The sequence below is a fragment of the Mesoplodon bidens genome (genome assembly GCF_964165515.1).
Source record: "Mesoplodon bidens genome assembly, chromosome: 4".
In the NCBI taxonomy this organism is placed as follows: Eukaryota; Metazoa; Chordata; class Mammalia; order Artiodactyla; family Ziphiidae; genus Mesoplodon; species Mesoplodon bidens.
In genome coordinates, this window is record NC_138160.1 from 96440252 (window position 1) to 96461710 (window position 21459).

General features: G+C 35.8%; 1 protein-coding gene across 1 annotated transcript in view; it reads left to right on the forward strand.

Annotated features, from left to right (window-relative positions):
• AP3S1 (adaptor related protein complex 3 subunit sigma 1) overlaps positions 1 to 21459 on the forward strand; it is a 67638-nt gene that overhangs the window by 30831 nt on the left and 15348 nt on the right. The window contains 1 exon segment of the mRNA XM_081231862.1: positions 13869 to 13940. Within this exon segment, the coding sequence (XP_081087988.1) occupies positions 13869 to 13940 (72 nt within the window).

Consider the following 21459-nt stretch of genomic DNA (forward strand, 5'->3'; position numbering starts at 1 on the left):
AGCTTCCAAGTTCACTAGGCAATCAGAAGCATTCAGAAGGGAACTTCTACAGACTCTGTATCTGTGTCCTTGTACTCTCTTCTATAAGAGATGAATGAACTTTGCTCCTAGCTAAGGCCAACTCACCCACTTATATACTAGTTTACTTCTTCCTCATTGCTCTAGCATTTTTCTCTCTTCAGTATCATTTTTTCCTCTCTTCTAGATCATCCCCACTAGTCTATAATATGTTTATATGTTCTTCCATCTTAAAAAAAAAAATTCTGTCCCTACTTCCTTCTCCAGCCACTGCCTCATTTCTTTCCCTCTCTTTATAGCAAAACACTTTAAAAACATTTTCTGTACGCAGTGTCTCAAATTGTTCTTCTCCCATTCTTTCTTGAACACATTCTAATCAGGTTTTTCAGCTCTACTGTTGCTGAATCCAAAGGTTCTCATCAGTCCTCCTTTATTTGATTAAGACTGTTTATTACTCTCTTCTTCATGAAATATCTTCTTCACTTGGCTTCTAGGATACCTGGTTTGCATCCTACTACTTTAGTTACTTCATTTTAGTTTCTTGATCTCCCTTACGTCTTCTTCTTTGGCAAATCTGTTGATTATGCAGAATCCACTTACTGCTCTCTGCACTGCCTCCACATGGGTCCACGCCACCATCAGCTCTTGACTATGTCAGTAGTTTTCTGACTGGTCTTCCTGCTTCCACTGTCCTTTCCTCTTTTTCTTTTCTCAGTAAAACAGCCGGAGTGATACTATTCAAATATGTTACATTTTATACTTTTCCATTTTGAGTTCTTCAGTGGCTTCCCTTCTCACTAAGAGTAAAAGCCAAATTCCTTATAAATGACCCATGAGGCCTCACATGATCTGACTCCCCTCGCCGAACCCTACTATTTATCTTACTTCATTTTCTACTCTTTTCCCCTTTGCTCCATCGACACTGGCCTCCTTGTTCCTCAGATACATCAGCATGCTTTTACCTCAGAGCCTTTGTACTTGCTGATCTTTCTACCTGGATTGTTCTCCCCTCATCGATTATTATTTTGATGCTGTTGCTGGTCTTAATGGTTATGATAGCATGGTTGTTATATCTTAGTAGGGAATTATATGGGGAGTTGTCAAAAAACAAATATCCTACATCATATCTGAAGTAAATTCTATCATGTATTTGTGGAAAATGGAAACTATGTCTTGTGTTTTGCAAAAGTTTTTAGCCATTATTATTTGAAATGTTGGTAATTTGTCTTGATGTTAAATAAGATACAGTAAAAAGAATTTCAGGAGGATTGTCTTATTGTCCTGTTTCTAACGTAGGCTTGAGCTGTTTTTTAAAGAAGATCCTATTGAGTTATTACATGTTGATCTATCATGTCACAAAAAAAGAAACTTTCTGTAATTTACCTTACAAGGATGAATTCTGTCACTACCTTGAACATGTTGGAAGTTCTGTAGTTGCTGTCTTTCCCCGGTGGTTATTACAGATCATTAAATACTTAAGAGGGAGTGCTGAGCATGCATAAGTCAGGCACTTGAAAAACATTGGTTGAGTGAACAAAGATGGAAGGGAGTAGCTTATTGTTTCTGCTTCTGTTTCATGAAACAGCTATTCAGAGTTTATTTAGAACTGATTTTCTTGCTTTGTCCATCCTCTAGTTTTGAGAAATATAATAAAAGTGGAAAATTATAAATCAAGAGAGTTTAGACCAAAGCCTCTTGGTTTTGTATTTTCTTTAGGGAATGGGTCAAGAAAACTTAGTAAACATCAACATGTGATAACTAAACACAGTTTCATTTGGTTTTTTTTGAATGTTTGTATTTTACTTTTATTTACATTTCTAGAACTGTTTAAAATACAGGAAAACACAAAGGATAAAACAATAAATACCTATATTCCTATCATCTAGAATTAAAACTTTTTAAAAAACTTTTTTGAATTTTTTGAAGTTTTGAATTTTATCATTTGTTTTTTTGAACATTAAAAATGATATAATTCAAATGATCATTAGAAGCTTATATTTTTATGCAAAGGTTTTGTGTTTCTAAGGTATGTATGTATTGTCCCAGATTTGACTTCTTACCTTATATAAAATCTGAGAGAAGGAATTCTTAGTAAATTCCATGTGGGAATTATACTAGTATGTCACCAGGTTGAATAATCAACTTCTGTTTGTTTTCTTTTAATTCTTTGTTAGTTGGGAAAAAAAAGGTAATCTTTTTTTGTTTCTGGTGTGTACTATTTTAATGTGATATTGATTACAATATCAGCTAGTTTCAGAGTTGATAGCTAGCCGTGTTTGAAGTCCCTTCTGTTATAGCATGTTGTCATTGGAAGTGTTAAAATATTTACAGAGTGAGAATAGAAGTTAATTAAATATTAATGTTGGTTGTTTGAGTTATTTATAAGCAGTCATATTGTCCTCATTAATTTAGTTGCCACGCTGATATGGAGGCATAAAAGTTCACTAGATAATTCCAAATTTTGTAACAGTTTTCTGTATCACATGTAGCAATTATATCAGCATCAGCCTTGTTCAGTTATAGTTAGGAAAAAATTGAGGACTAACAACTAAACTTATCTTTAGGTTTAGAAAGATATGTTTTGACCATGGTGTTAGAATATGTATATAAATTAGAGCTGTTATGTATATAGCATTTGTCAGTACTACAGTACTGAGCATTAGACTGAGTTTTGTGAAATTATTTTACTTATTGCTATTAGTGTTAATTTAGTATGATATTGAGCAAGTCATTTAATGTTAATAGACCTTGCATTTTTCACCTGTAAAGTATGCCTGTTTCAGTATGCTGCCTATAGACCTCATGAGTTGTTAGAAATATCAGTGAATTAAAGCAAAGTAGTAGTGGTTAAAACCATTCAGGCCCTTCTCTGTACTGGCTATATAACTTTGGGCAAGTTATTTAACCTCTTTGACCCTGATTTTGTTCATCTGCAAAGTGGAGGTAGTAATAATAATAATAATACCAACTCATAGAACATGTGAAAGCATTAAAAAAAGATGGTGTATGTGAAGCCTGTCGCTAAATGACTGACCTGAAGTAGTCAGTGGTTTTTAGCTAACATTATCGTTAAAGCATGTATTTTATAAGGAAGGCGTATAATTTCATTAGTACACAAACTGAATTGGGTAAAGAAGTCCTTTTATTTTTCTTTTTCATTTTTACAAGAATTTGTGAATCTATTTATCCTATATGTTCTTTGATGGCTTGGAAGGAATTCTGCATTGTGATAGAATTATGTGATAAGAATAGGCTTAATTGAGGAAACTTGTAAGCCAAGCATACTTGAGAAAGATCCCCTGATCTTCCTACTATCTCATAGGAAGCTGCACTGATGTAGATACTACTAAACATAGAATAATTTGCCAATAGAGGCCTCACCCCTCCCATTCCACATCATTGTTCTCTTTTATTGCAAGGGTAGGCTCATTGAAGCATCCTTGTCAGTGGGGTGGCATAAACATTACTTAAGCTTTGAGCTATACACGTTTAGGTGCCACGTGTCTTTAAGAGTTGCCTGGGAAAACTCGCTGACCAGCTCTTGAGGACTGTGGGAAGTTGCAGCTCACCTATTGGAGGATTGAGTGGGATAAACCCCTGGTCCCATGGAGAGATGAGTTCTGGTGCAGTTCCTCCTGCTGGAGAAAGAGAGAGCCCTGGCCCAATTTGTTTATTTTCCAGGCAATCCAGAGTGAATGCCCAGGATCATTTTAGGAAAATTCTGTGGTGTTTACTACACCATACTGTGTTACCAGAGTATTAAAAACTTCTGTTTTTAATAAGATTTGTTTCTTACATACGTAAGCAACCAAAAAATAGTTCCATAAACAATTTGAATCGGACACTGTTAGAGTGATTCAGTATTCTTTTTTTTTAAATTTATTTATTTAATTTATTTATTATTTTTGGCTGTATTGGGTCTTCATTGCTGCGTGTGGGCTTCCTCTAGTTGCAGCGAGCAGGGGCTACTCTTCGTTGCGGTGTGTGGTCTTCTCATTGCGGTGGCTTCTCTTGTTGCGGAGCACGAGCTCTAGGCACGCAGCCTTCAGTAGTTGTGGCACACGGGCTCAGTAGTTGTGGCTCCCGGGCTCTAGAGCGCAGGCTCAGTAGTTGTGGCGCATGGGCTTAGTTGCTCTGCAGCATGTGGGGTCTTCCCAGACCAGGGCTCGAGCCCATGTCCCCTGCATTGGCAGGCGGATTCTTAACCACTGCGCCACCAGGGAAGCTCGATTCAGCATTCTTAAAATCCTTTTCCTATCTTATTTTCATTGTTGAAAAGTCTGATTTACAGTCATTGGAAATGTAATAATTCACTTTTCAGTTATTTACATTGCTTCTTCTTAATGATAAACCCAGGTAACAATTTGATGATACTTACCATTCTAATTTACATGTTTTGTTGACCTCTCATCAGTGCTCTTGGGAGGCATTATTGTGTTTGGAGTTAGATGGTATGGGTTTAAATATTGGCTATGTTATCTAACAGTTCTATATCTTTGAGCAAATTACTTAGTCTTATTCATCCTCAATTTTCTTGTCTGTAAATGTTGATATTCATACCTACTTTGCCAGCATTATTATAAGAATTGGAGCTAACGTATATAAAGCAGTCAGCACAGGGCCTAGAAGATAGCAGACACATTGTTATTACTTACTTTATAGTGGTGAAGAAAGTATTTTGGAACTCAAGTACTTAAAGTCAGAGTTTTGGAGCTAGAAGTAACTTAAAATTTATTTTTTTCCCCTTCAAAGTAGGTTTGAGAGAGTGAAAAACTCAGGTTATGTTGGTATTTTTCTTTGGTTTATGATGAATTCCTTATTTCTCAGTGTAGAATAGTAGGTTTCAGGGAGGGGTTGGATATAGAGGAGAAGAGTTCCTTTTGAGCTTGTTTTTTCAAAAATTTTCTTCTTTTAAAAAAAAAACTTTTCATGTTGAAATTATTTCAGACTTAGAAAAGTGGCAAGTATAATGCAAAGAATTTTTGCATACCGTATCTTCATCCAGATTCCTCAAATTTAACATCTTCCATAACCTCAAGTAGGTAATTAAAATCATGAAATTTACATTGATAGAATATGATTATCTAATCTGCAGATCTTATTTAAAATTTGCCAGTTGTCCCATTAATGTAATTTTTCTTGTTTAGAGTTCAATTCAGGTTACATATAGTGTTAGTTTTCTTATCTCCTAAGTCTCCTTTACTCGGTTATAGTTCTTCATCTGTCTTCCATTCATGTCTTTCTTACCTGGATCCTTTGAAGAGTACTAGCCAGTTATTTTGTAGAGTATTCCTCAGTTTGGATTTGATGTTTCTTAATGATTAAATTCGGATTATGTATTTTTGAATATCACAAGTGATGTTATATCCTTCTCAGTGCATCATATTCAGGAGATACATGATATCATTTTACCCCATTACTTGTGATATTTATTCTGATTCCTTGGTTAATGAGGTGCCTGCCAGGTTTACCTACTTAAACTTCCATTTTCCCTTTGTGCTTAGAAGTATCCTATGGGGAATAATTTTGAGTATATAAATATCCTTTTTCTAATCATAATTTGGTCATTACTTTTAGCATCTGTTGATGATTCCTGCCTGAAAGAATTATTGTGGTGTTTGCCAAATAGTGATTTTTCCATCATGCTTTCTGTACTTATTAGTTGATATTCTGTAAGGAAAAGCTAAGATTTTTATTCATTTTATTTTGTTTTAAGTCTGTTCAAGATACCAATTGTACCATATTCAATTATACACAAGAGAATATCTTTCAAGGCCAAATACCATTAAAAAAATGAACTTTTGGGCTTCCCTGGTGGCGCAGTGGTTGAGAGTCCGCCTGCCGATGCAGGGGACACGGGTTCGTGCCCCGGTTCGGGAAGATCCCACATGCTGTGGAGCGGCTGGGCCCGTGAGCCATGGCTGCTGAGCCTGGCGTCCGGAGCCTGTGCTCCACAAGGGGAGAGGCCACAACAGTGAGAGGCCCACATACAGCCAAAAAAAAAAAAAAAAAAAAATGAACTTTTGCTTGGAAGTTTAAATGGAGTTCTAACAATTGATGTCAATATGAGTTTTTTAAATGTTCTTGGAGTAGCTTCTGTGCACCAAAAGAAATAATTCAGAGGCTACTTTCATTTTCTAAATTAGTATTTGATATATTAGCCTTACAAATTCAAAACCCTACTTCCTTAGATGTCTAAATCCAACATACAAATCATATTAAGTCACTTTAATGGAGAGACTACAATGTAATTAAATTTCCTATAGTACAAGAAGTCTTTGCACAATACTGTTGTTAATTTAGGTGATAAAAGTATGGACAGTTAAAATTTTTGCTTCACACTTTTATGTATTTTCTAAATTTTCTGAATAATCACCTCTTACTACATTAAAAATAAAAGATGATTTTTGTTGTTGTTGGAGGGAGTATCTCTAGTGAATAAGAGTGTGGGTTCTGCCATGAGACTTTCTGGATTTTAGTGAGGACTCTCCTACCTAACTGTGCTAGTAGTTAGTTAACTTTGTACTTTAAATTACTCTTCTGCAGATGGTTGATAAAAAGTACCTGCCTTATGGGATTACTGTGAAGGATTAAATAAAATAATCTATTTAAAGCACTTGGAACAATAGCAGTGCCATAATAGTATATACTCAATAAGTGCTATTATCATTGTTAGCTTTTAAACTTTAACAAAATTTTTATTTTAAAAAATAGAAATAAATCACACAATATGAATCATTGAGTTCTTTAAGAACTCTTAAAGAATCATTATGACATCAATATAGAAGACAGTCCTTTTATCAACTCTCAATTTTTTCATATTGAAGTCAAGAGTTTAATATGTCTAAATTAACTGGTACATAGTAAATGCACAATAAACGTCTCTATTTTTACTGTTAGAAAAATATCCGTCATCACTGGCACATTAGTGTCTAGGTCAGGTTTAGTGGAAATCCAGTTCAGAATCCAGTCATAGGCTAGCCTGAGTGCTACTTACACACCTTAAACACCATACATTAAAGATTCTGAATATTATATGCAACAGTGCTGTATTCATAGTTGTTCTTCAAAGCTAATTAATCTGATTTTAAGTTCAGTCTGTGTTCCCTAGCTTTCTTGGAACATTTTTAGTGGTATTTTTTGATTCCTTACTTGAGCTAAGCCAGTATCTCTCTAGAACATCTTGCTGCTGACTGAAAAAAAATTTTTTTAATCTCTTGACATATTCCTAAATTTATGCCTTCTATTCTTGGGCTTAAGACTTTTCCTGTCTTATAACATGTCAGTTTAACATTTACATATTTTATTTAATATTATAGATTAGAAACAGTAAGAGCAATTCCTCCTGAAATTTAACAGAATTCCCCAAACCCAGAAATTTTTTTTTCCCCTAGAAACTCTAAAGAAGAGTCTGCCAAATAAGTGATATTGCTTAAGGATATTTTTGTGGCATTTATTTTATCTAGTGCACATTTTTATTTTTGCATCTGTGTATAGTATTATAATACTAGCTAAAATATATTGAGTACTTTTTTTGGTGAGATACTGTTCTAAGCCATTTATATTTATTAATCACTAAAACAACTCCATGGCATAGGCACTATTATTATACCCAAATGAGGCTTAGAATTAAATAACTTGCCCTAGATTTCATAGTCAGAGGCTAAGCTGGAATTTTAGTAGAGTACTAAGTACTCTTAAGTACTAAGCTGCTTTGGAATAGATTCCTGTTACCCTTTGTGATCCAGGGATATAGATTTGTAATTAAAGGTAAAGGAAACACAAGGAAATTTTGTTGATAGAAGGGCACAGGGAAGGGAGACTCTGTTTATATGTGGATGTGTCATTTTTCTGAATATCTCTATATTTATTTTTGAAAAACTATATAATTATTTAAAATGAAGGAAAACTTAAAATATTATTCTTAATAAATTAAAAGTAATTTTTCTTCCACCAGCCTTTGAATTTCCAAGGCCAGAGATTAATGAGTAGCTACTTAGTAGATAACAGTTATATTGAAATTGACTTTAAACTTTTATCATTTAAAAATGAAACACAAGAGGGTGCCATGTACCATGTTGCTTCGAGTTTTTTAGTCTTTTTATGTTTCTCTTTGTGAAATATAATGCAACAGCAGTTTTATTATTTTTTGGTTGTCCTGGCTAGAACCCCCAAGGCCCATTAATTTGTTTTTCTTAATTTCTTAACTTCAGTTTGTAGATTATTAGTTTTGTATTGACCTTGTCCATGTAACGAATCATCAGTGTATATTTACCTTGGGGCTCCAGATTCTAATTACATTAAGTAATTCTTGCTAACTCAAAAGAAAATTAATGGAGAGTTTTTTGAAGTGGGTTTTTAAGTTTTCATCCAAACTTAACATTTGAATGCCTTAAATCTTAAGCATTCTTTCCCGAAGTTAAGAACATGTAGTTGTAATGATATATTGCTGCAGGGCACTTTTTAAAAAAGTATTTACATTTTTCATACTTGGTATTGTTCTGTTTTAAATATTAACAACCTTTTTTCTTTCTAAGTTAGTAAGCAAATCCCCAAAACTTGGACACCACAGTATGTAGTTACCTTGCTTTTATATCAGTGTTTATTAGCAGAATTAGAATTATCTCTTTCTGTTTTAGTTTTGTAATCATATGTTTTGAACAGCCAGATAAATAGTACTGGCTTTTGTTTAGTCGATGTGTTTTGGGCAGTGTTCAACACTTTATCTAAATTATTTAACTAAACCTTTAAGATAATCCAGAAAGGTAGATAGATGTATAACTATTTTATAGTTCTGATATTTGGAGGAGTTAAGTGACGCTTAGGCTCACATAGCTAGGTAGTAGCTAAGGAGGAATTTGAAGCCAGGTCTTTCTGGTTTCCTCACTACTTTGCTATACTGCCTCTATAGACAGCTCATACTTTTTACACACTATATTTCACCAGTGGCACATTCAATGCTACCAAGAAATTTTTTTCTCACTTTGTCAAATGTAGTCTATGTTCAGTGGGTTCCACTGATCCTTCGTAAGTAATACATAAGTGAAGGGAAACTATTCAGACAGCATTTTCACCAAGATAGTCATCTTCTGATGGTTAAGAAGGAATGGCTACAGTATATGGGTAATCAAACCAGTGGATCTGGAAAAAGTAAACATGAAAAAATAAAGCCATACTGGAAACTTTATTCTGAATAGTAAGTTTAATAATGATTTTAAATTAAGAAAGACCACCTCACACCACATACGAAAATTAATTCCAGATAGATTTGGTCCAAACATGAAAAATAAAACCATGAAGCTTTTATTTTCTTCTGGGAGAATATCTTCCTGACCTTGCTGTAGGCAAAAATTTCTTAAATTGGACAAAAAAAAAGATTAACCATAAAGGAAAAAAGCTGATAAGTTGGACTATATTGAAATTTAAAGCTTTTGTTCTTCCAAGAATGTTATTAGGAGAATGAAAAGGCAAGTCAGAGTAGAAAAAGATATCTGTAATATGTGTGTGTGACAGGACTGTATCTAGACTATGTAAAGAATTTCTATACATCAATAAGAAAAAGACAGGTAATAAGCAGAAGTCTTGAACAGAAAAATGAGCAGAAGTCTTGAATAGACATCATGAAAAAGGATATCAAAATGGTAAATATGAAATGGTGGTCCATCTCTTTAGGCTTCAGGGAAATACAAATGAATATCACCATGAGAGACCACCAGACACCCATAAGAATGACTAAAATTAAAAGATTGACAACATACAGGGCTGACAAGGATGTGGCACTGTGGGAACTCCCATATACTATGATTTGGATTGTAAATTTTTTTTTTTTAATGGCTGCGCCACACGGCTTGTGGGATCTTAGTTCCCTGAGAGGGATCAAACCCACACCCCCTACATTGGAAGCGTGGAGTCTTAACCACTGGACTGCCAAGGAAGTCCCTGGATTGTAAATTTTTATAATTGCTTTGAAAATCTATTGAAAATCACTTTGAAAACCTATCTGCTCCATGGCCCAGTGATTCTACTCTAGGTATACATTCAGTAGATATGTGTATGTATGTTCACTAAAAGACTTATATAAGAATTAGTATCATTACTAATTGTAATGGCCCCATGCTGGACCCGAACTTCTGTCAACCGTGGAATAGATAAATACATTGTGGTATATTTCTGCAATAGCACACTGTATAACAACAAGAATGAATGAACTGTTATACTAATATTATGTAACAAAATAAATGAATCTCACAAACAAATCAATGAATAGAAGAAGCCACTCATATGGTTCCATACTGTATGATTCCATTTAAATACACGGTTGTCCCTTGGTATGGTAGTTGGCATCTGCCGGGAATTGGTTACAGGACCTGCTATGACCAGAATCCGTGGATGCTTAAGTCCCTTACAGTTGGCCTTCTGTATCTGTGGGTTCCGCATCCCTGGATTCAGCCAACCATGGGTAGTGTAGTACTATATTTATTGAAAAAAACTTGTTTCTAAGCATGTGCGCAGCATTGGACCCACACAGCTCAAGCCCAGATTGTTCAAGGGTCAATAGTAGTTCAGAAATAGACAAAATATATCTTTAATGTTAGAAAGCAGGGTAGTTACCCTTGATGTTGATAGCTGCCTAATGGAGTATGAGAGGACTTCTACAGTGCTGGTAATAGTCTAACACCTGAATATTAAGTGCTGGTTACACAGGTGTACTTACTTTGTGAAAATTCATCAGGTTGTACATTGTTATGATTTGTGTACTTTTTTTATTATTGAGGTATAGTTGGCTTACAACATTACATTGGTTTCAGGTGTACAACACAGTGATTCACAGTTTTTATAGACTATACTCCATTTAAAGTTATTATAAAATATTGGCTATTATAAAATATTGGCTATATTCCCTGTGCTGTATAATATATCCTTGTAGCTTATTAATTTTATACATAGTTGTTTGTACCTCATAATCCCCTATTCCTATCTTTCCCCTCCCCCTTCCCTCTTCCCACTGGTAACCACTAGTTTGTTATCTATATCTGTGAGTCTGTTTCTGTTTTGTTATAGTCATTCGTTTGTTTTATTTTTTAGATTCCACATGAAGGTGATAACAGACAGTATTTGTCTTTCTCTCTGACTTATTTCTCTATGCATAATACCCTCCATGTTGTTGGAACTGGCAAAATTTCATTCTTTTTCATGGTTGAGTAGTATTCCTCTGTATATGTGTGTGTGTGTGTGTGTGTGTGTGTGTGTGTGTGTGTGTGTATACCACGCCTTTATCCACTCATCTGTTGATGGACACTGAGGTTGCTTCCATATCTTGGCAGTTGTAAATAATGCTGCTGTGAACATTGGGGTACATGCATCTTTTCAAGTTACTGTTTTTTTTTTCTTCAGCTATATACCCAGGAGTGGAATTGCTGGGTGATATGGTAGTTCTGTTTTTAATTTTTTGAGGAACCTCCATACTGTTTTATGCAGTGGCTGCGCCAATTTACATTCCTACGAACAGTGTTGTGTACTTTTCTGTACATATGTTATACTTCAGTAAAAATTTACTGAAGGACAGAACTTAAATGGTTTTATTTCCTGTAACTTATTTAACTATGAGTTTATAAATGTATTCAGACCACTTCCATGTTAGAGATACTGTGTCAAAAATAAATTCATCTTTCTCAATGGGAAAATTTTCTCTGACTCCTCAAGAAGTCAGTATTTGTTAAATGCTTATTCTTTGTTCAAGAAGCATTATCCCATTCTATCCTCATAACAAGAATGTGTTATAAGAAGAAGAAAAGTGAGTCAGAATTAGAAATAGAATGAATAAAGTCATTTCACGGACCATGTCACCAAGACCTTGAGGAGAAATAGATGAAGTTGGGAGTTTGGATAGGTACTCAACAATATATATTTTCTCCTTACCACACAGTTGAAACAAACTAGGCACTCATTTGAGGATGACCTTTGTATGCCCCACACTTGGTCATCTTAATAACTTGCCTTCTCATAAATGAAACTATGTGTAAAGCTGTATATTCTTGGTTACTACTGATCTTTTATTTCTCCTGGTCTAAGTCAAGGATCAACAAATTACATCCTGCAGGTCAAATTCAGCCTGCTACCTGTTTTTGTAAATGAAGTTTTATTCGAATAGAGCCATGCTCATTTGTTTATGTATTGTCTGTGGCTGCTTTTGTGCTATACTGTATGGCCCACAAAGCCTAAAATTAAAATCTTTACTCTCTAGTCCTTTGCAGAGAACGTTTGCCAACCCTTGGTCTAAGACAATGTTGATCATGGTCATATAGTTAAATACATGGTTTCACCGTCTTATTCATCTACATTGATGCCAGGAAGGAGCCTTGGATTGTGGATCTGTGTAAATTGGCCTCAGATTGGAGTAGTTATAGCAAGAAGCCTGTTGTTTAGATTTTACTCTGTCCGGTAGGATCACCTATGAATACAGTGACCATACATTTCAGTTTGCTTGGAACAGTCCTGGTTTACATCTGTTGTTCCAGGTTATTATTATAGTACAATAACATTGCATACTGTTATTATAATATAATAATTAATAGATGCTCTCTTTTACTCTTAATACCCCCCAGTTCGAATGATAAACTTATGGTCATTCTATCTGTGAAAATTACCACTGAGAAGGGTAGTGGATACAGAAATAGTGATAGAATAGTGACAACTATGCAAAGTGGAATTTAAGAGATTAATTTTGGAAAGTTTGTATCAGAGGTCCCCAAGACCATCTCAGTGATTTTTTAGGAATCACAGGACTCAGAAGTTGCTATGTTTATGGTTAGGGTTTATTACAGTGAAAGTACACAGAGTAAAACCATCAAAGGCACATGAAGGGAAGTATGGAGGAAACCAGGTGCAAGCTTCCAGGTGTTGTCCCTTTCTACTGGAGTCACACAAGATGTGCTTAATTCCCCCAGAAGTGATATATGATGACATGTGCAAAGTGTTCCAAACTAGGCAACTCACCCTAGCCTGGGTTTCCAGGATTTTTATTGGGGGTCAGTCACATAGGCATGTGACACCTCCATGACTGACCTTGTTTACTTAAGCTCCAGAACCTCAGAGAAAAAATATGTTCATTGTAAATCACACTGTTAGCATAAACTGTCTGCTCACACTGGTACAGTGTGGCCCAGGGCCTCAGGCATGCAGAAACACTCTTATCAGATAGAACTTTCCAAGGGCTCAGAGCTCAGTTCCCAGGAACTAGCCAAAGGCTAGTCTGAAAACAGGCCATTTTGGGGAATGTATAGGGGTTGAACAACCCAGGCTTACTGAGTTAACCCTTTCCCACACAAGGTCGTACAGGTATTTGAACCAGAGTTTGAGTCCAGGTAAATCTGATTCCAAAGTCTGTGCTCTTCCCATAAGTTTAATTTTTAGTGATCTTTTATACTGATTTGCTAATTTAAAATTATTGGCTATATTAGATGTGGTTGAGACTTGGACTGTGCCCATCTAGCTTGATAGATACTTATGACAAGCTTTCTTTTTTCCTCATATGAAGATAGGGAGCCTGATTTGAGTATTTTTCAGTATTTTTGTAAGTAATGGTACTAACAATTTTTAGGTCTTAGTAATTTTCAGTGAAGTTTATTTTGTTTATTGTATTTCATTTATTAATGTATTGAAAAATAGTTTAGATGTACAGGCTATAATTATTCCTTTTGCACTTAATACAGTTTTTAATTTAAAAAAGAAATGTGATAATAGAGTTAGAAGTTTTAATTCATAATTAAGAATTGTCTGCCTTATAGGTAATAGATTTGAATGAACTTATTCAGTTCTCAAAAGCTTTTAACCTTTTTTCTTTTCTTTAGGTATTTGTGGAAACATTAGACAAGTGTTTTGAAAACGTCTGTGAACTGGATTTAATTTTCCATGTAGACAAGGTACAGTTTCTACATTATCAAATTTTCTAAGCTTTTTATCTTAGAAAAAAAATGTTAATTTGTATTTGTCAAAGTAAAAATAGATTTAGTGAATAATACTGTTTTTATTCCTTTATTCAATTCATAAGTATATTTACTGTGAGCCAGGCACTGTGCTTAGTGAAGAAGGTTCAGACCCTGGCCTAGAGGAATTCACATCTAGAGGAGGACAATGGGAATGGAGGAAATTATATTTAAACTGGATTTTTTTTGGGATTAGTAGATATTTCACAGACAGAAAAGGAAAGGATGACTCTACAGGCAGAGATATAAAATACATGCTTTTTGTGAGGGGAGGATTTGATATTGATCATGAGGCCTTAAAGTACCTTTAGTGACATGGATTTTGGGCTTCATTCTGAAGCAATTTAGTTTTTTAAAACAAGTTTCTATTAACATTATTGTTGCTTTGTTCATTTTTTGCGGGGGCAAGATAATTGTTTTTTTCTGTGTTAAGGATGTTGGATTGGTAGGTGGGAGATTAAAGTCAAGGAAATCAATTAGAAGTCTATTGCAGTAGTCCAGAAGGAAGTGAACTAAGGCAGTAGAGTGGGGATGAAAGAAAGTATATAATTGATAGGACTTGATGGCCTATTGAAAGGAGGTGAGAGAAAGGAAGAATGACTGAAATTCTCTAGCCAGTATTATTGGGTATTGGGGATAGGAAATTTACGAGGAAGAGATTCCACTTTTACTATCTATAGATTTTTTTTCTCTATAAGTACATATAATGTAACAGACTGTTTTGAATGGTTAAGCCATTGAATAAAATTGTCTGGAAATAATCTGAAAATTTTAGCAAAAAATTGTGATTTTTAAAAATCAGCTTTATTGAAGTGTAATTTACACACATGAAAATTCAGCAGCATTTGACTAAGTTTTGGCAAGTGCATTTAGTTATGTAACCATTACCACAATCAAGATATAGCACAAGGAATGCATTATATTATTTGTGAACTTCAAAAGAATACATTTACTATTAGCTGGTCCTTTAGATCATATTTCTCATTTACTAAATGATTTAATTTCATATATTGACTCATTTTGGATATAGAACTTAAACTTGATATTTTTAAGAGAATTATTTTAGTTTTCTACTGCTTTTCTCTATTATCTGTCTTATGCTATTTGCACTTACAAAGACTCCTGTTATTTTTAGGCATTAAGGTTCACAATATTCTAAAGTATGTTTTGGTACATGGTTAAACTGTTTAAAATTCTATGTTTAAAATGACTGCTCAAAGATCACTAGCTTATATGTTGCATCTAGCAATTTTCTGAGAAAATTGAAGATCCTATTGTAAAATATTGTAGCCAGAGTAAAGTTGTCACATTTGTAGCAGAGAATAAAAGTTTTCCTTAATAGGAAAATTAAGTTCTACATATATACAACTTGCATACATGATACACAGTGTTTTTAAAACTTCTATTTTATGTTAATATATGTTCATTTTAGAAAAATCAGAAAATATAAATAAGAGGAGAATAAATAGACGCTATCTCAATTTCAGAGATTGCCTAGTATTAAAAGATAAACTGAGGCACACTAAAAATTTTAAGAGTTTATTTGAGTAAAAATTGATTCAAATTGGTCAGCACCAAACCGGAAGTGGTTAGGAATACTCCACTGACAGGAACTAGGAGAAAGACGTTTATAGAGAAGAGTCAGAAGCAAAGCAAGGGAATTATCTGATTGGCTATTGCTTAAGCACCTGTATTATTTGGGAAAGCCAAGTTGGCTGTTTGTGATTGGTTGCTCTTAGGTGTTGATTTCTTAACCTTGAGGCATTTTAGGCTGAGGTTGTGCTTTGCTTATATATTAGAGCTGCCTCAGTCTAATCGCCTCCTTTTTTTAATTAACACTAGTGTTAACATTTAACATTTTAGAGTATGTGTATTTCTAGACTTTTTTGTACAAATGAGTACTGAAACAAATATGTCTTTAAAAAAATCAAAAATAGGATCACATATGTAGTCTGTATAGCCTGTTCATTTCACACAACAGTGTATCACTGTTGTGAAACCTGCCAAAATTAGCTGGCCTAAACTCTTGTTTTAATTTTTTTTCAATGCAATGAGAAAAAAGCTTCAGTATAACAAGAGTTAGAGACCAGTAAAATAGACATTTCCTGTCCCTGTACTCTGTGTCTAAAACAATGCTAGTCTTGTTTTCAGCCCTTGTATGAAAGTAGGCTTGTTTTCAACTTTCAAGCAGCCCTGGACCTTCCAACAGTCAGAGATCTCCTAAACAGCTCAACTCATTTCTTTCTAGGGGCAAATACAGAGTTTTGTACACAATCCTCTGTATGCTGTTATACTACACTTGGATAGAGGGAAGGAGGAAGTTGTAAAGAATACCCCTTTTGTTATCAGTCAAGATGGGCTAGTTTATGCTGCAGTAACAATATCAGAGTATTTCTAATTCACACAGTATGTTTATCATGTCCCACATGCTGTCAGTCTGGAATCCATGGTGACAAAGCTGCCAGTATCTGGAAAATCATCCGTTTTTATGTCAGAGAGAAAAGAGTTTTCATGGGTAAATTTATCTGCTTTTCAAACTATCACACATGATAGTTTTGCCAAATGTTTTGCCACTACAAGCATGGATCACTAACTTTCTAGCCTCCAATATAATAGTTTCCATGTGGCCTACTGCCCAACCCCTAAGTCAGTGTCTTTTCCTTTATTGTGATTGTTATCAGTTTCTCATTACAAACCTTCAAGTACTAATTTGTGTATCAGTCACATAAGCTAATATTTGTAGTCACCCTGAAGTAGTGGAACAGCACCCGCTGCCCAAAATTGCTTTGGATGTAGAGACTGAAGATACCACATGTACACCAAGAGGATCTGATCTGAAAAGGTTTATCATTCACATAATAAGCTTTTGGGGGAAAACAAGGAACAGCGACTGTCTTGGGGTTTTATGTGGTTAGGGGGTAGGGCTGGGTTGAGGGTTTCCACATGCAGGCCAGATCTTGTGTAAATTAAACTTCCCGCCAGTGCAAAGGAAGGAGCACCTGGACTTTCTTATCAACTTGCCCACATGTGGGCAGAAGAGGAAGGGAGAACAGTGGGACTTGAAAGCTGTCAGCAGGCAGGCATCAAAAATGGAGTCAGACTCTTTATTACAGCTAAGTTGTGCTGTGGTAATAACACCTAAAATATGAGTAACTTGGTTTATTTCTTACTTATACTGCATGGCCGCTGTGGGTTTGCTGGGAAGGTCTGCTTATTTGCGCAACTGTGTTACCTGCCCATTTCCTGAACACTGTGGCTTTAATTGGGCAGCCCCAGGTTGTCACCACTACTGCAGCACAGCATCAAATCCCAGGGCAAAGATGAAAGAGCTAAAGATGTATAAAGAGCTTGGTTTAGAGCATGTATGACATGTATTGACAGCTATAAAAGTGCTCTGTCTACTCCTCCCTGCATTCACCCCATTCCCCAAAAGATCAGGGTAAGGGAGATCTGATTGGAGGCCTCAGTGTCTTTCCTACCCTCCAGGCCAGGAGAATGAAGAATTAAGAGTGAGAGTGGAGAGGTTTCCTCTAGCCCAGTCCCTCTTAAGGAGTTTGATAGCCTATCCTTAAACTACAGGACACAGAGTGAGAGTCTTCTTTTCCTTTCACCACCTGAAGAAATCTAACCATTAAGAGTATCTCAGCAACCACACCTAAGTACCAGTGAGCCGACAGAGAAAAAAGAATGCCATCTCAACAAGAGAGATGAGGAACAGGCTGAACAATCAGAACATATGCTCCATGAAAAAGAACTACTAGAGGAGATCGGTGAACACTTGAAATTTTAAAATGGTAAAAAGTGCTTAAGGAGATGCAATTCGAAAAGGTCTTCCTGGGGCTTAAAAATGTCTTTTCAAACTTTAGAGTTTAAAGAAGAGAATGGTCACAGTTGAGGCTTGAATTACAGATAGAAGATGAATGCAGGAAATAATCTCAAAGCATATAATTGAAAGATTAAGAGATAGAAAACATGAAGGAAAAGATATGAGAATATGAAGTATTTAACATGTATTATAAAAGTATTTTGAAGCTGTTATCCACCTGGGGGAAAGGAGAGTAGGGAATAACAGAGCATTTAGTAGGAAAACAAGGCATCTCAGTGGTAGAAAGACTTGATATTTTACAAATAAGAATAAAGTCATATTTGTTTGATTAAAAGAGCAAGGAAAGAGATAGTCTTCATTAATAAAAGTTATAAAAAGTAGAATCTCTTATTTAAAAGGGGAAAATAATACAAATAAAGTCTGATCAAGACAACCAACTTTGGGGGAAAGGGAAATTATTTAAAATAAATGTATTATTCAGTATAGTAAGTGTGAATTGAATGAAACAATCCATTAAAAGTCAGAGATGATGGGTTTTAAAAGGTGCAGCTTTGGGGCTTCCCCAGTGGCGCAGTGGTTGAGAGTCCGCCTGCCAATGCAGGGGACACGGGTTCGTGCCCCGGTCCGGGAGGATCCTACATGCTGCAGAGTGGCTGGGCCCGTGAGCCATGGCCGCTGGGCCTGCGCGTCCGGAGCTGCTCCGCAAAGGGAGAGGCCACAACAGTGAGAGGCCCACGTACCGCAAAAAAAAAAAAAAGTACAGCTTATATAGGAAAGACAGGATAAATTCTAGAGTATTTCCCTTTATTAACCAGTTTCCATAACATTTGGTTCCCTAGTAGTCACCAGAAGTGATCATTGAATTTCTTTTTTTAGTACCCTTGTGACATATGAATTTTAACATAATTGATTTGTTTTAATCCACTGTGGATATTATTCTTTTTGATGCTCAAATTGCCCTATCTTTGGCCAGTGGGGGAACCCCTTCACGTTGTCTTCTGGGTTCTCTTCACTTGACCCCTCTCCCCCTCCATGGACTTTGATAGCTTCTTTGTGTTCTGGTACAACTAGATGTTCCAGATTCACTTTATTTATTTCCTGCTCTAGATATGTTATCAGTCATTCCTTCTAGGAGCCCTGATTTTTGTTTTTTAAAGTGGGAAATGGTATGGAGAAACCATAGTCTGGATGGAGGTGCTTGTAATTATGAGGTTGATCATTGTTTCTCCACCTTTTCTATGGGCAGAGCGTCTTATATATTTTTTGCCTTAGCCCTCATGTTAGTTTTCTCTCTGTAAGGTTCCTTTTAGTGGATGATGATGTATAGAAATGACAGTCCTAGCACCATATATGCTCGTTGGTAGAGTTGTGATTATTACTTCTGGTTCTCAGTGAACCAAGCTAGGAAATAGATGTATGTACACACACACACACCTGCCTATTTCTATATCTTTATATATATTAAAAATCATTGAGTTCTTCTTAATACCCCAGCATCTAGTGCAACACTACAGAATTTATTCTAGCCTTCATCTTTTCCATATCTGCACTTTGCTTCTCTGACAGTGAGAGATTATTCTCATTACTATTATTTGTATTATTGTTGATGCATTTACTTAATTTGCTTAATCCTTCCTTTCTATAACCCAGCTCCTGGCTGGGCCGTTCAAAGTCAGACATGCCAGGCTTCACCCTCCCCTGCCAGCACTAGTCAAATGCTTGGCACCCCCCCTTCTACTGAGCAAGTTGTTAGAAAGTCAAACCTGATAAAAAATGAGGCATATCCAATATCTGAGTATCTGATGGCTGAGAATTTTCCAGAATTAATGGAAGATGCCAATCCACAGATAAAAGAATCACAAGCAGAATAAATAAAAAGAAATCTACACATAGACTAATGATAGTAAAATTGAATAGCAGAGAGAGAGCTCTTAAAATCATCCAGAAATAAAAGACATATTACCTTCACAAGAGCAGTGGTCAGACTGGGAAGTGACTTCTCAACAGCAGCCACAGAAGTTAGAAGATGTTGTGTTGAAAGAAAGTAACTGTCAACTGTAGTTCTAAAATTAGCAAAACCATCTTTCAAGATTACAGGTGAAATAAAAACATTATTTGAGAAATAATGAGGGAATTTGCAACCAGCAAGCCTTTGGACTAAAGGAAATTCTAAAGAGGGCAATTTACACAGAAAGAAATCTGAAATATAAGGAGTGAGTTGAAGAGGGAAGAAGAGCAAAGAAAGAAGTAAATTTGTGGGTAAGGATAAAAGAACATTGACTGTTAAAGTACTTATGAGATTAAAATGAAAAAAAAATTGTAGCATTAAAATACAAGTCAACAATAACACATAAGCCAGGAGTATTCTAAGGTCTTTTAGTGAGCATCCATGATCCTTATGATAAGCAGCCTTTAAAAAGGATTTCTGGGGCTTCCCTGGTGGCGCAGTGGTTGAGAGTCTGCCTGCCGATGCAGGGGACACGGTCCGGGAAGATCCCACATGCAGCGGAGCGGCTGCGCCTGAGAGCCATGGCCGCTGAGCCTGCGCGTCCAGAGCCTGTGCTCCGCAACAGGACAGGCCACAACAGTGAGAGGCCCATGTACCGCAAAAAAAAAAAAAAAAAAAAAGGATTTCTGTATAATCAACCCAAAATATAGAATAGCAAGTAGAACAGCTTTCTAGTTTTTCAGACTTGAATATTTTGAATTTTCCGATTTGAAACATTCATATTCAGTGTAAGTATAAAATGCATTGTGTAGCAAAATAGAATTACTCTTACCTATTACTCTATTTATTTATTTTTGGTTTTTGTTTGGCCACACAGCACGGCTTGTGGGATCTTAGTTCCCTGATCAGTGATTAAACCTGTGCCCCTGCAGTGGAAGCGCTGCATCCTAACCACTGGACCACCAGGGAATTCCTTTACCTGTTGCTTTAAATTACTATACCACTGTTGCTTTCCATTGGTCAGCAATTGGCAAATGTCTTCATTATTATTAGTATATTATAGTATGTTAAAGTATGTTATATACTTAACCTTTCTATTTTGTCTTGAAAATTTTATCAAAATTTTGATGGCTAACAAAATGTACTTAATTCCTTTCAAAATTACTTACAAAATTGTCATACTTTAGACTTTTCTTTCATGATATAATATTAAAGAAGAGAGAAGCTTGTGTGGGGATTATGCTCTTTATCAGGAGAACCTGCTCAACTGCATCAATCTCAAGATATTATCCACATACCTGTAGAACCGATTATTTCCTTAGCAAACACTTTCTTCAGGTTAATGATATTATCAAGTGAAAGTTTTGTTTTGATTTTTTGGCTGTGTTCATTGCTGCATGCGGGTTTTCTCTAGTTGCAGCGAGTGGGGGCTACTCTTCGTTGTGGTGCGCGGGCTTCTCACTGCAGTGGCTTCTCTTAGTTGTGGAGCACGGGCTCTAGGCGCTCAGGCTTCAGTAGTTGCGGCACACAGGCTCAGTAGTTGTGGCTCACCAGTTCTAGAGCTCAGGCTCAGTAGTTGTGGTGCAAGGGCTTAGTTGCTCCGCGGCATGTGGGATCTTCCTGGACCAGGGATCGAACCTGTGTCGCCTGCATTGGCAGGCGGTTTCTTAACCACTGTGCCA